Raw genomic sequence first — 12,570 nt, forward strand, 5'->3', positions numbered from 1 at the left:
GATTTCACCCAAGGACAGCAGATACCAGAGAAGAAGCAGAGTCTGGGAGGAGGGGCTCAAATGTGTGTGGGAGCTGGCCTGGATGGATGGAGCTCTCACTGGGACATTAAACAGGCTCAGGGATCAGAGAGCCAGTAAATATACAGAGCTTAACTTTTTCATCCCTTCTGCAGGGCTGGGAACAGACAGAGGCAATCCTGCCCCTGCTCAAATCAGGGGGAGTTTTTCCACTGATTTTGATGGGGATTTCACCCATCACAGTTAATCAGCAACCAAACCATCAGCAGGCTCCAAGAGGCCACCCTGTTCCTAGCAGGGATTCTTCCTCCTCTAACAGCTCCAGGGACTGGGTTATATCCTGGGGTATTAACCTAGCTCAGGTTGGGAAAACAGGGACTCAAAAAAGGTGTCTTGTGCAGAGCCAGGCATTGGGCTTTGGTGATCCTTGGAGACCATCCCTTGCAACTCAGGATGGTTTGTGAGTCCATGAAAAATACCATTTTTAGCTCACCAAAACTTTAGCCTCTTGTAAGGGCAACTTCAGACAGAATCCTTTTCCAAAACTCTGGAAGGACTGTTCTCTTTCCATGGAATACAGGAAAGTTTACAGAAGCAACCAGAACAGGTTGGAGCATATTTAATACTCTCCTCTCCATCAAAATCCTCTGCGGAGCATTCTGGAATTCTCCTTTCAACTTAATGCCCAAACACTGCATTCTGACATTTCAAAAGGGCGGCAATCCAAGTTTCTTTCCCAGAGCAATGTTATCCTAAAGCCCAGAGGGAGGGCTTTTCAGCTAACATACCCACACCAGTATTTTTCTAAGGTGGGGACCAAGAAAAGGACTGTGCAAATTGTTGCTGCAGAAAAACAAAGATATCACAATACGTCATTTCAGGCAAAACCAACTCTGTTTGTTCCTCTGCTAGCAAAGTCAGCTGGAGCCTTGCCTTTGGCAGTGCAGAGGGGAGAGACAGAAGGACCATAGCTGGAATTCCTGCTCTGATGGCCTCAGGGGAGCCAGCAGAACAAGCAACCAGCCCGAACTCCTGAGCGGAGCGGCCGAGGGAGGGCTCAGCAAAGCAAGGGACTGAGAGACAAAAGGGCAGGTTTGTACCCTCGCCCCCAGCCCCTTTTCCCTGATCAGCTCCTGGACTGGAGCTAGATCTGCTTCCCACCAGGAAAAATCTCCCCTGGTGCCACAAAAAACACACAATTGTTCCATCTGACAGCAGGACCCGTCTGATTCCCCCTCCCTGATGCTGCAGGGATGAATTTATAGGGGAACAAGCAAATGAGGACAGGGCTTGGATAAAACAGGTTACATTCCTGTGCATCCCCTGGATGTGTCTGCCATGAGAATTAAAGGGGCAACATTGAATTTGATCTGAGCTGAAAATGAGGTTCACCAAAGCAGATCCTCCAGATGATTCCTGGCACTGCAGATTGATGCCAAAACTCACCAAAGTCAGAATTGCACCCACAATTTTTATAAACCAACCATCAGTGGAAACCTATCCAAGGTTCTTGGTTCAATTTCACCGAAAACTGCATGCAAAATAAATATTTCCCTAAAATGATTGTAAAGTAAACAGCCTTAAAGTGCCCTCCAGCACAAAAATGTGAAATAAATTGAAGCATGAAGCTAAGGAAGCTATTTGTGTGTCCAAAGTGAGGGTTATGCATAGAGCAGAGAAACAGATGGAGTAAAGGTATTTGTAAATAAATCATACCAAGTTTGCTAAAAGCACTAATGAGTAAATTGGGTGTTTTTTTCCACAGATCTCACATCCAAAAAGAGGTGCTTTTTCCTAAAAAAGACTGAAGAACAGAGACACAGCTGGATACAAGTCCATGGAAGGAGCAGATTCCCTTTGCAAAACCCCAGCATTTAAAGCATTCAATGAGATAAGAGTGTCATTTCCAGGCTGCAATTTGTGATACTGTGAATCCAGTTCACCTCTTGGTGAATATATTGTCATCTTAATCATAAGAGCAAAAATGTTGCCATCCACCACAGCTCCCACCTGCTCTGGGGAAGCCCAAGGGCCACCCACCAGAGCTTCACTGTGGAAGAACTTTTCCAAATGCGGTAATTTTGCTCAGAGAAACAGCTGAGCTAACACAGGGCAGAGGCTCCAAGGCTTGGAAGTCTACTCTGGATCATTCATCCTGCTTTCTGCTGCTCCAGTTGCTGATTCTCACCTACCATAAATGTCTCTCCATCATCCTATTTAGTACATTTAGTCCTTGCTGCAGTCTCAGGAGGAATTTTTTTTGTTGTTTAGAGATGGTTTTGTATTTTGGTTTCTTTATCTGAGATACTCAGGATGGTAAAGTTTAGTCCCTAGTCTCCTCTAAATGGTTTGCTCATGGTTATAATCCAAATTATGCTCATTTTCACAGCTGTAAAAGGAAAAATTGTAAAATGGGGTATTCTCCTCCCACCTCCCTAACTCAGAAAAGCATTACATTGTCATTAGTGAAGTATTCAGATATTACAGCCATAAAGGCAATAAATATTTACACACATAAAGGATTTCTGAAACAAGAGGCTCAGCAGAGGTAAAATTAGGCATCCAAAGTAAAGGGCTATTTGCCAAACCAATTTCTACTTTCAAAAAGGTGCCACCGAGGGGAACAGTGCTGCTGAAAGGTCACATGCAGATGATGCAGATGACAGAGAATGTTATTTTGATCTAATTCAACTTAACAACGAAGAACAAAATGATAACTCAAGTGTGAACCAGGTACTTTAACAAAGGAACAACCAGTGAAAGAAAGTCAATGAACTGAGGCTGAAAATAAAAAAACCATTTCAGTGCTATTGATTTAAATTGACAGCAAAGATTTGAAGGAGAATTCGGTATTAGTGTGCACAAAGGGATCATTCACAGCCACATGCCCTGTGTGGGTGAGGCTATCTTCAGACAAAAACCTCACACTCTGAAGTGAAAATGTTATGAAAGATAATTTCCTGAATTATTTTAAGATTATTTCTTTGAAGCATTAACTAAGACCAACTTCCAGCCTCCTCAATCCATTCAAGTCCAGGGACCAAGGACTGCTCACAGTCACACTCTGGGGGTGAGGATGTTCCAGTCCATGCAGGGCTTGGCTGGAACTGAGGAAAGTTAAGCTGGTTTCTGGCTGTGCCTAAGATCTCCTTATACCCACAGACTGGACAACAGACACTAACACATGTTCTGAAACAGCTTCTTTTATCCCTCTGTATCTGAACTCCCCTCCTGTGGAGTGGCAGCACCTGAGAGTACATGAAAGACTGTGAGATGCTCAGATTTTGGATCACTTCACATCTTTATCCCTCATTCCCACATGCAGCAACCGAGCCTGGGACACCATGGCAGATTTTTACACCTGATCAGCTGCCCTGCAACAGAGGGGTTTGTTTTTTCCTCTGGCTCAAACAACATTACAAGGTTATGACTATGACTTGCTTGTGGAGTTTTAAGATCCTGTGGCAAATATAAGCAGGAACAGATAGTCTGGAAGTAATTCCTGAGGCATTTTAGAGGCCGAAGGGATTAGATTAGACACCAAAAGTATCTAATCCTGCTGCCAGCACACCAGTCAGTCTGCCTGTCTTTTTTATTTTGAGGTATTTTTACTTCACAATTCCTCTCTTTCTCCAAAGGAGGAGATGAGCCCAAGTGGAGCTACACTAAAAAAAATCCTGATGGCTAAAGCAGATCCTGAAATAAGTAGTCCAGATTTCAAAGACACACTGAACACTGCCATCAGGCTTCTGGGTGTGAGAAACACAATAGATATCTTTCCACAGACAAGGGACCAAGGCACAGGAAGGTGGGGGATCTGCTCCTCACTCTGGAGCCAGACGTCACAGAGACAACTGGCTCCAGCAGCAGCAGACCCAAAACCTGCTGAAGTCACACCACCAGCAAGGGAAGATAAATGAAATGAGTAAAAAGTGCAAGATGAGGAAATCCTGGGGTCCTGCTTTTCCAGCCCTATTCCCACAAGCTTTGCCCAGCAACTTGGCCAGACATCACCCACTGGTTCAGAACAAGGTGACTCCCAAAGCTCCTGTTCTTATCTGGGAAAAAGAAAAGCCCAGCTTTGCTGGAAGAGGAAAACAGGCACTTACTGATCATGGTGGTGCCCCCAGCCAATGCAGCCTTGGTCCCTTGGAAGAAATCATCAGCAGATGTCATGCCCTGCTCTGGCATCTGGAAGCGGGTGTGGACGTCGATGCCTCCAGGAATCACCATCCTGCCGTGGGCCTCGATGGTTTTCACTCCCCCTGGCACGATCAGGTTCTCCCCTATTTGCCTGGGGAAAGAGGTTTTGAGGAGCAGGTCAGGCACAGCCAGGTAAGCAGCCTGTAAACAAACACCCCTGTGCTACTTAGCTGAGCTGCAGCTGTATTTTCCATATAAAGCAGGGCACAGGATCAGCACGCACAGGGCTGAGGGTGCTTCATTCTGCCTGTGGAAGCAGCTGCCTCACGGTGAGTTCAGTGTGCAATTCCTTCAGGACTTCAGGATAACATTAAAAGGAAGGAAAAGAAGGAGCCCCTCTGGAAGGGGCCGTGTAGGTCATGGATGATCACTGCCCCCAACACAGCTTTCCAGGGGCTGGACTTCTTAAAGCAGCAGCTCAACACTGGATTCCAGCTTTCTAACAGCTACTGGTTTGGGAACACTGAAAGAATTTTCGCTTCTTTATTTTCTACCTTCCTCTCATATGTAAGTATTACGGAGTCTCTACACAAACATAAATTCAGGCAGATATTGGTTACCAAATTCCTGGTGAGACCCTCAGAGGTCTCTCCAGTCCAGCCCTTCACAGACCTATTTTTAGCAGTGCAGTAGTGGATGCAATTAATTAGCTGTCTCTGGCTAGCTCCTTTAACTTTTAACCTTGATTGAAAAAGCACATGTGCTGGCTGCTTAGCCAGAACAGGAAAATTCCTTGTTTGTAACCTCTAGCTTCTCTGTTTTTTCCTAGGAATAATTTTCCAAAGAAATCTGTAACACACTTAACGTGCCAGGAACATATGCTCCAGGCCTGAGAACACAGAAAGAAGTCTGAACCTCTTCCACTTCAGGGTCCTTTTTTACTTGAAGGGGGGTTGGAGTGATCTCTGCATCACAGACCCAGAGAAGTCAGCACTGCAAGAGACTTCCAGAGGTCACCCAAGTCCAGCCTCCAAGTCTAAAAGAGAATTGTGTTAGGATGCTGAACTCTGAATTCAAAATATCTGAAGTCATAACTCAGTGAAACTTTACAGCACAGATAACTTCAAACACATGTGTCATCTCAGCATGGGGCTGCTCTCATGGCTAAAATTAAGCACATGTAAGTACCTCCTTGGAGCCAGCAGGGTTTGGGCCCAGCTGTTTATTTATTCAATACCCTGCTTTTAAAGCTCCTTCAGTAAACACCAGGATAGACGTGGAAATATTCATTTTTCACTGTAATTGAATAGATCTCTCTGAGATTAAGCTATTCCAGCCAACCTGCAGTGCATTTCTGTACATACCCAATCCCACCATGAGGCTTCACTTACTTTATCAACCCATCCTCCATGTAAATGTCTGCATAGAAGGACTGGTCGTCATTAACTATTTTACCACCTTTGATCAAAAGACGATCGCTCTACAACAAAAGAAGCACAACACAAGACACAATTATTCAATGGGAGAGCTGACAGTCTGCAGTGTCACTCCAGAGATGAAAGAGGAAGGAAGGCAACAACCCCTGCATTATTCACCAGCACACATCAAAACACGAGTCAACTGCTGCACTTTCAACTGGAAAGATAAAATGCTTTATTTCATCTGCATGGCCTTTCATCACTGATGATCCAAAAAAACCCAAAAATCAGAATGAGGAAAGAGGTGGATTCCAGTGATCTTATCTACTCTGGCAGCTTCACTCCCACCTGAAGCCTGCCACCATCACCAGCAGCACTGAATAGCACTTGGAGGGACGTGTCAGAACCACATCTCTTGTTTCTTTCTGCCTTGGTCGTGCGCAAAATTTCCTACACGCATCCACACAGTGGAGTCACTGCTTGGCCAAATGTGAGTCAACTGCTGTCAGGGAAATGGCCCAAAAGTCTGTTGCCAGGGGTTGCACAACACAAACAAACTCCTTTGGTCCAGTTCAGTGATGTTTCGATGCAGTGGATCCAGAGCACCACTGCAGAACCAGATGGAAATATGCACGTATTCAGCAAATTAGGGTTATGGGAAGGATATACAACACAGTCATTAAAATTTCCTCAAATTAGAAGACAGTTTGGCAGGAACAGGAAGGTAATTATAAAAAGGCAGCTATCAGGCAGCACGACTTTATCCCAGCCCAGGTTACAGCCTACTTCCACAAGATTTTAGGTTAAAAAAAATGTTGCCATTTGTGTTTTTGGGGGGTTTTGCAGTAGTCATAAACAAGAGCGAGACTCACTGCAGAGCTCCTGATGGGGAGGAGAGTTAAAAGTGGCTGCTACATCCCCCCGGTTCCTTCATTCCCCACATCACAGATGCATTTTTACAGCAGATGAATATTTAAAGCAAAGCACATACATGCTGTGAATCTTTGGTTTAAACCACACCTTTGGCCCTCGGAGCTGTGCTTGTACTTACTCTGATTCTTTTTTCCCTCCTCACAGAAACACCTTTGGAAGAGAACAAAGCAATACTAGCACAGCCAAAGGCTGGGGAAATCAAAAGCTGGACTTTTAACCCAGAGGTGCCATGGACTTAGAGAAAATATATGTAAGAATTTATAGAAAAATACATTTAAAACAGTGACGGGGATGCTCAGGGCCCTGATTTTGAAATGCCAGCTCCACTGATTGAAAGAAGGAACAATCAGGCATTTTCCCAAATTCCTCATAATAAAACTGAAGAGTTGGAGCACCCAATTCTCAACTGACACGGCTCTTTTAACACCAAAAGGGCTCCAAGAATTGCATCAGATACTGATTTATACCATTAGATCCATCTTTTATAACACTGCTTAACATCTCTCCTTTTCTGCTTCTCCTTCCTCTTCCTGCTGCAGTGGAGAGTTCCCCTAGATAATACCACTGATTTCAAATAAAAAGAAACCCCCAAAATTTAAATTTAGGAGCTGCTGCAAATGCCAATAAGCCTGAGTGAATTAATGTGGGGTGTGAAAAACCCACTTGTCTTTCAATACCAGCCTCTCCAGCAAACTGTCCTACATGTTTACCATTTCCAGAAATACTGCAGTGTTGATGCCCACCTCCACTGCAGGCTCCTCATGCCTTTAAAATGGGAAAGCCTGGCCATGGGTGTCACCAACAGCTCAAGTCTTCATACACTGGGCATCAATTAGGGAAGAAGAAGGGAAAAATAGATATGTAAAGTGGCCACAAAATGCAGCCTGGAACATTTTAATGATGCTTCTGGCAGTAATCAGGGCTGCTGCAGGGCTCTTGAGAGGGCTCTGAGATCAGGACGAATCCTCTTGCTCATCTCAACCACCTTGGAGACAAAAGCACATGCAGCTCACATCCCTGCGAGGGCCTGCCACCAAATCTGTGTCTATTCAGCAGTGAAATCAGGGCAGCCACACATGCATTATCCTCCTTTTTCCAGCGTTAGCCTCGGTTGATAATCCCAGGTTTGCACAACAGTAAACAGCAGCAGAATCTGATTTTTCCTAGTCCTTTGCAGGAGGACTGGGTGCACAGAACATAAATCAGAGCGTTCAGCCAGAAGAAAAATGCGTCATGCTACTCCTGGCCCGTGACAGGGATTCAGCAGGAACCTCTATCGCCCTTAAAACAGAGGCAGCTTTTTAAACTCTTTACCACTGGGCTCTTGGAGGGAAACTGACTCCCCTTTTCCAGAGAAAAAATAATTCAAAAAAAGAAGAATGCACCATTTAGCAATAACCATTTTGCACATCCCCTGCCTTCCTTAAGCACTGCAATTGTACAACCCAGGGACTCCTGCCCAACCCCGACACGTCAAAGCCCCGTTCCAGAGCTCCTTTTCCTGCCCCCGAGGATGAGGAAGGAGGACGGGGAAGGGTGTGTCCGTGGGGAAGGTGCGGAAGCGCTGCCAAGGATGAAAAACTCGCGCGTCCAAAAAAATAAGCAGCTCCAGCAGCCCGTTAGTCGAGGATATCTTACGTAACCCAAAGTTGGTACCCTTGGATCTGCAATACCTGCCCTAAATCGGCTCGCTCAACAAGGAGACCGAGGGAGGGGTTTATATAACGGCTCCGTCCCCGCTCCCCCAGGACCGCACCGAGACCTGCGCCTTGCCAGAAGCTTCCCGGAGAAGAAAAGCCCATCCTGGCAAATCCCCAGCGCCAGCCCGCCGGCGATTGGGGTGCCGAGCTGATGCCCTCAGGGGCCGCCCTTGGCCGGGCTGGGGCGGGCGGGGATGGAACGCCCGGGAAGGCACCGAGACACAGCCCCAGGGCAGGGAGAGCCCCCCGGGCACAGCCCCAGGGCAGGGAGCCCTCCCCAGGCAGGGACCCCTCCGCGGGCACAGCCCCGGGCTCCGAGCGGGGCTCCGCGGTGCCGTCCGGGGCCGGCGCTGCGCTGCTGCGGGCGATGCCGCCGAATCCGCCCCCGGCCGCGCTCAGCTCCGCCGACCCCGGCCCCCCCGGCGCTGCAGCACAGGAAGCGCCGCATTATCCCTGATCCCATTATCCTGCCCCAGCCCCGCATCGCTCTGGCACACAAAGGGCTCCATCCCCGCGCACCCCTCCCCCTTCCCCGCCGCTGTTCCCCTTCCCCTGCGCTCCACTCACCGTGATCCGCGGAATATTTTTCTTCCCCTGATAAGACATCTTGGGAAATCAACCCCCGATGTATTTATTCAGTAATGTTATATGTTTTTTAAAGAGAAGCGCAGCGGCTGCTACACCGCTATTGTCTCCCGCGTAGCAACTGCTCCGCAACCTCCCCTTCACCAATGTGTAGATCAAAAAAAAAAAAAAAAAAAAACCCACACAAACAAACAAAAAACCCCCAATCAGAACAAAAAAAAAAAAAAAAAAAAAAAAAAAAAAAAAAACCAGAACAAAAATAAATCCCCCGAGGTCAAATCACGGCGATCCCAGGGAAGGGGAGCGGGGGGCGCGGTGCGAGAGGTGATCGGTGCTCTCCGCAATGGCCGGAACGGCAGAGGCAGCCAACCCTGCGCGCCTCCCTTTCTTCCCTCACCCGGAGCCCGGCCCGGCCCAGCCCCAGCCCAGCCCAGCCAAGCCCGGCCCAGCCCCGAGCAGCGCCGGGGCGGCAGCCGCGCATGCGGCCCCCGCCGCTCCCGGGCCCCGTCCGCCCGGCGCGCTGCGCCATTGGCTGAGTGCCCACGGGGATGCAAATCAGCGGCGGCTTCCGCCCAATGGGAGAGCGAGGGACGCGCCAGAATGCAAATGAGCGGTGGGAGGGGCTGCACCGCGGTCCGGGGCGCGGGAGCAGGGACGGGGCCGGGAAGGCGTCGGGATATGTCGGGATACCTCGGGATATATCGGGATACCTCGGGATATATCGGGATACCTCGGGACACACAGACCGGAATCCATCGGGACACGCCAGGCACCGCCCGGCCCCCCGCTCCACCGCAACGCTTCCCGCGGGCCCCGGCTTAGCGAAGCTGCAGCGCTGGGCGGGGCAGCCGCGGGGCTCTGCGAAATGCGCCCTTCGGGGGATGCGGACGCTGCGTTTTAATCCCCGCAGGGGCTGCGAGATCCCCGGGAGGAGCGGGAACGGCCCCACTGTTCCCGGTGTGCGGACACCCCCGTGCGTCCCCGCCGAGGCTGTGCCCATCCCGGAGGAGCGGGAGCCGTGCCCGCTCCCGGGGCTGCGGACAGTCCCCATCCGAGCTCCGCACGAGAGGAGCAGAGGATGCCCGGTGGGGACCTCGGTGCTTTCCATCTCCTTTGTCCTACCCCACCCTTCTGGCGCTCCCAATTAGCAAACTGGGGGGAGGGAATGAAGATGTGAAGCCACTCCCGACGCTTTGTTTTCCCAGTCTGCCTTCTCCCACACCTCATCCAGACAAGGCAGCCCGGATCCAACCCCCCAGAGACACCTGTGGTCACTAACCTGAAACCTTAGTGCCAGGGAAATGTGGGCTCAGAGCTACGCACCCGGGCGGGGGGGTCCTCTCCATGGTGCCTCGGGCCATTCCTTACTACTCCAATGCTGCCAACTCCGTGCTCCATGTTTCAGTCACACTTGGAGTCAAATTTCTCAGTCCCTGAACTCCATAAGCTGGTACTTCAAGGAAAGAAATGCATTAAATGGCATAAATATCTCCTCATTGTTTACAATGCACTTGTCCCAGTGCAGGAAAAGGAGGTGGGATCCGTGGCCAAGCAGGTTCCTCTGACATCGACTGTGCTGGGGTAAGGTACAACACAATTTTTGGAGAACTCAATACCACAAATTCACTTCTGCTTGAAGATTATAACTAATAATTAACGATCAACGACTTACCTTCTTCCATCACTCACGATGAATTTCACATCACACAAACTGCATCTCTGCCTGCCACAAAATTGTGATCTCTACATACCCAAACACACCATGCACAGCCAGTAGGAAATGAAACCTTTGGTCTAGGAAAGCAATAATTCATTATGAAAACATCACCTGTTCAAAGAGACTCCTATCAGGAACTTTTATGTTCGTTTCTTCACAGGAAGCTCTAAGGAATATAGGATTTAACAGCTCCTTCCATTTTTCCTTCCAAAAAGTCGTTTTTCCTGGGTATAGGTAGGATATCCCACAATACTTAAGGAGATGATATGTCAATCAGTTAATATCCAATTAGCAACAAATGAAAAAGTGGCTCATTATTACAGTGACAAAATGATTAATTTGCCAACCTGTAGGGTTTATTTTGATTTAATGATTAGAATAGACAACCCTGAATGAATTATCCTGAGCCTCTGATGTGTGCTTGAAAAAGTTTTGAAACCTTAGCATATTTCTGCTCAGAACATGGCACCAGGAATCTACATCATGTCTATAAATTTAGACAGTGCAACTGTTCCTCTTTTTTTCTCTTTGATGCTTGTTTTCCTCCTCAGATTCATATCTGAATGGTTTCATGCCTTTTGTTTGCAGGTGGGAGAGTACCAGAGAGGGATCACACACTGCCCAAGGCTGGGAGGTGGCACCCAGGCCTTGGGCAGTGGATCACCAACACACCTAGAGCCCATCTCAGCTGCCCAAATGTACCTTTTGCAATTTTTCTTTTTTTTTTTTTTTTTTTTTTTTTATTTTAAAAAGGCTTCCTACTGCACATGGGCTTAATTCAGAGCAGCAGTTTCTGAACGCTGAGTATTCCATAATCATGTATTCCATAACTTGGGTCCAGCAGTGACTGGGGTCAGAAAGCAATAACCAACCTTAAGGTGACACTTAGCTTGTCTTTCTAATCACCTTGTTGCAAGAACCTAAGTAATTCAGAATGAAATAAATTCAGAGATTAAAGGGCTGGAAAACCACTCTTGTTGAAGATGCAACATCTACACAGCACCGAATTTTTAAAACTTCCAAGATTTAGGACTAGAAATGATCTCCCAAGCATGTTTCCTAGCTCCATTACAGCTCACCAATACGCCCCAATTTTCTTTGCTTTTAACAATGAGCTAAAACGTCAAAATAAGTAATTTTCAAATTACTGTAGTTGCAAATTGGCTTATTTAGCCTTGCTTAAAAAAGGTAAGGAGTGGAAATTGCCTATTGTATAATCTCACATAAGGAGAGGGGAGGAGTAGAGCTAATTGACAATGTTAGGATGAGAACAAGTGGGGAACAGCCTGGAATTACCTAAGTGCATCTTTTTGGTTAGTTCTGGTAGAGCTTGGAGCAATCTGGCTCAGTAGGAGATGTCCCTGCCCATGGCAAGGGGTTGGAACGGGATGAGCTTTAAGGTTCTTTCCAACCCAAACTATTCCATGATTCTCTGAGTAATTCTTCTGGTAAATCTCTACTTCCTGCATAAATTCCCCCACAAGTTAAATGAAGAAAAGTAACTATTGATGAAACATCAGAGGCAGGATTTGGGTCCTTTGTTAAAAGAAGAGAATTGAACTTCCTTGTTAAATCCAGGCTGGATGCAGCCCTGCTGCCCTATGCAGTGCTAGGATATTTTGAGAAGTGGTGGGATATCTGCATAATGCTGATGCACTTTGTCTTCCACAGGTCTCTTCTGCACACAGGGGGCTGAACAGGATAAAGTTATAGGTGTCACATAAGTGAGCACTGTCTAATCAATGCTAATAAAGGGAAGGACAAGAGTGTCCCTGAGCCATCCTCAGGCTTCAGATATTTGGGGGAACATTGGCCAGGATCATCAGCAGCCCTTCCTGCCCAGGTGCTGCAGCACTTGTGAGGCTCTTGGCAGCAGAAACTTATTTCATGTTAAAGGAGCATATATATATATGTCTAAATTTGTATCCTGCAAAGGTCTAGAGGGAAAATGGCACAGGAATGTGAGAGCCTTTGTGCAGTGATAATCTATGCTAAAGTCATCAAAATAAATCTATGCTGAAATAAATCAGCACAGGCATCAGAAGAAATCAATTTA

At 47.4% G+C, this 12,570-nt stretch overlaps 1 protein-coding gene across 2 annotated transcripts in view; it reads right to left on the minus strand.

Moving 5' to 3' along the window:
* The window catches only part of DPYSL2 (dihydropyrimidinase like 2), a 54,833-nt gene that overhangs the window by 35,337 nt on the left and 6,926 nt on the right, over nucleotides 1-12,570 (minus strand). The window contains exons 1-3 of one of the 2 annotated variants that reach the window (XM_063175214.1): nucleotides 8,780-8,985; nucleotides 5,553-5,641; nucleotides 4,128-4,312 (exon numbers count right to left, since the gene is read on the minus strand). In XM_063175214.1, coding sequence (XP_063031284.1) covers nucleotides 4,128-4,312; nucleotides 5,553-5,641; nucleotides 8,780-8,818 — 313 coding nt within the window. In that variant the 5' untranslated portion in view covers nucleotides 8,819-8,985. Of the gene's footprint in view, nucleotides 1-4,127; nucleotides 4,313-5,552; nucleotides 5,642-8,779; nucleotides 8,986-12,570 lie in introns of those variants that run through there. The other variant, XM_063175213.1, reaches the window with a different exon arrangement.

This window comes from Melospiza melodia, chromosome 23 (genome assembly GCF_035770615.1).
Source record: "Melospiza melodia melodia isolate bMelMel2 chromosome 23, bMelMel2.pri, whole genome shotgun sequence".
Classification (NCBI taxonomy): Eukaryota; Metazoa; Chordata; class Aves; order Passeriformes; family Passerellidae; genus Melospiza; species Melospiza melodia.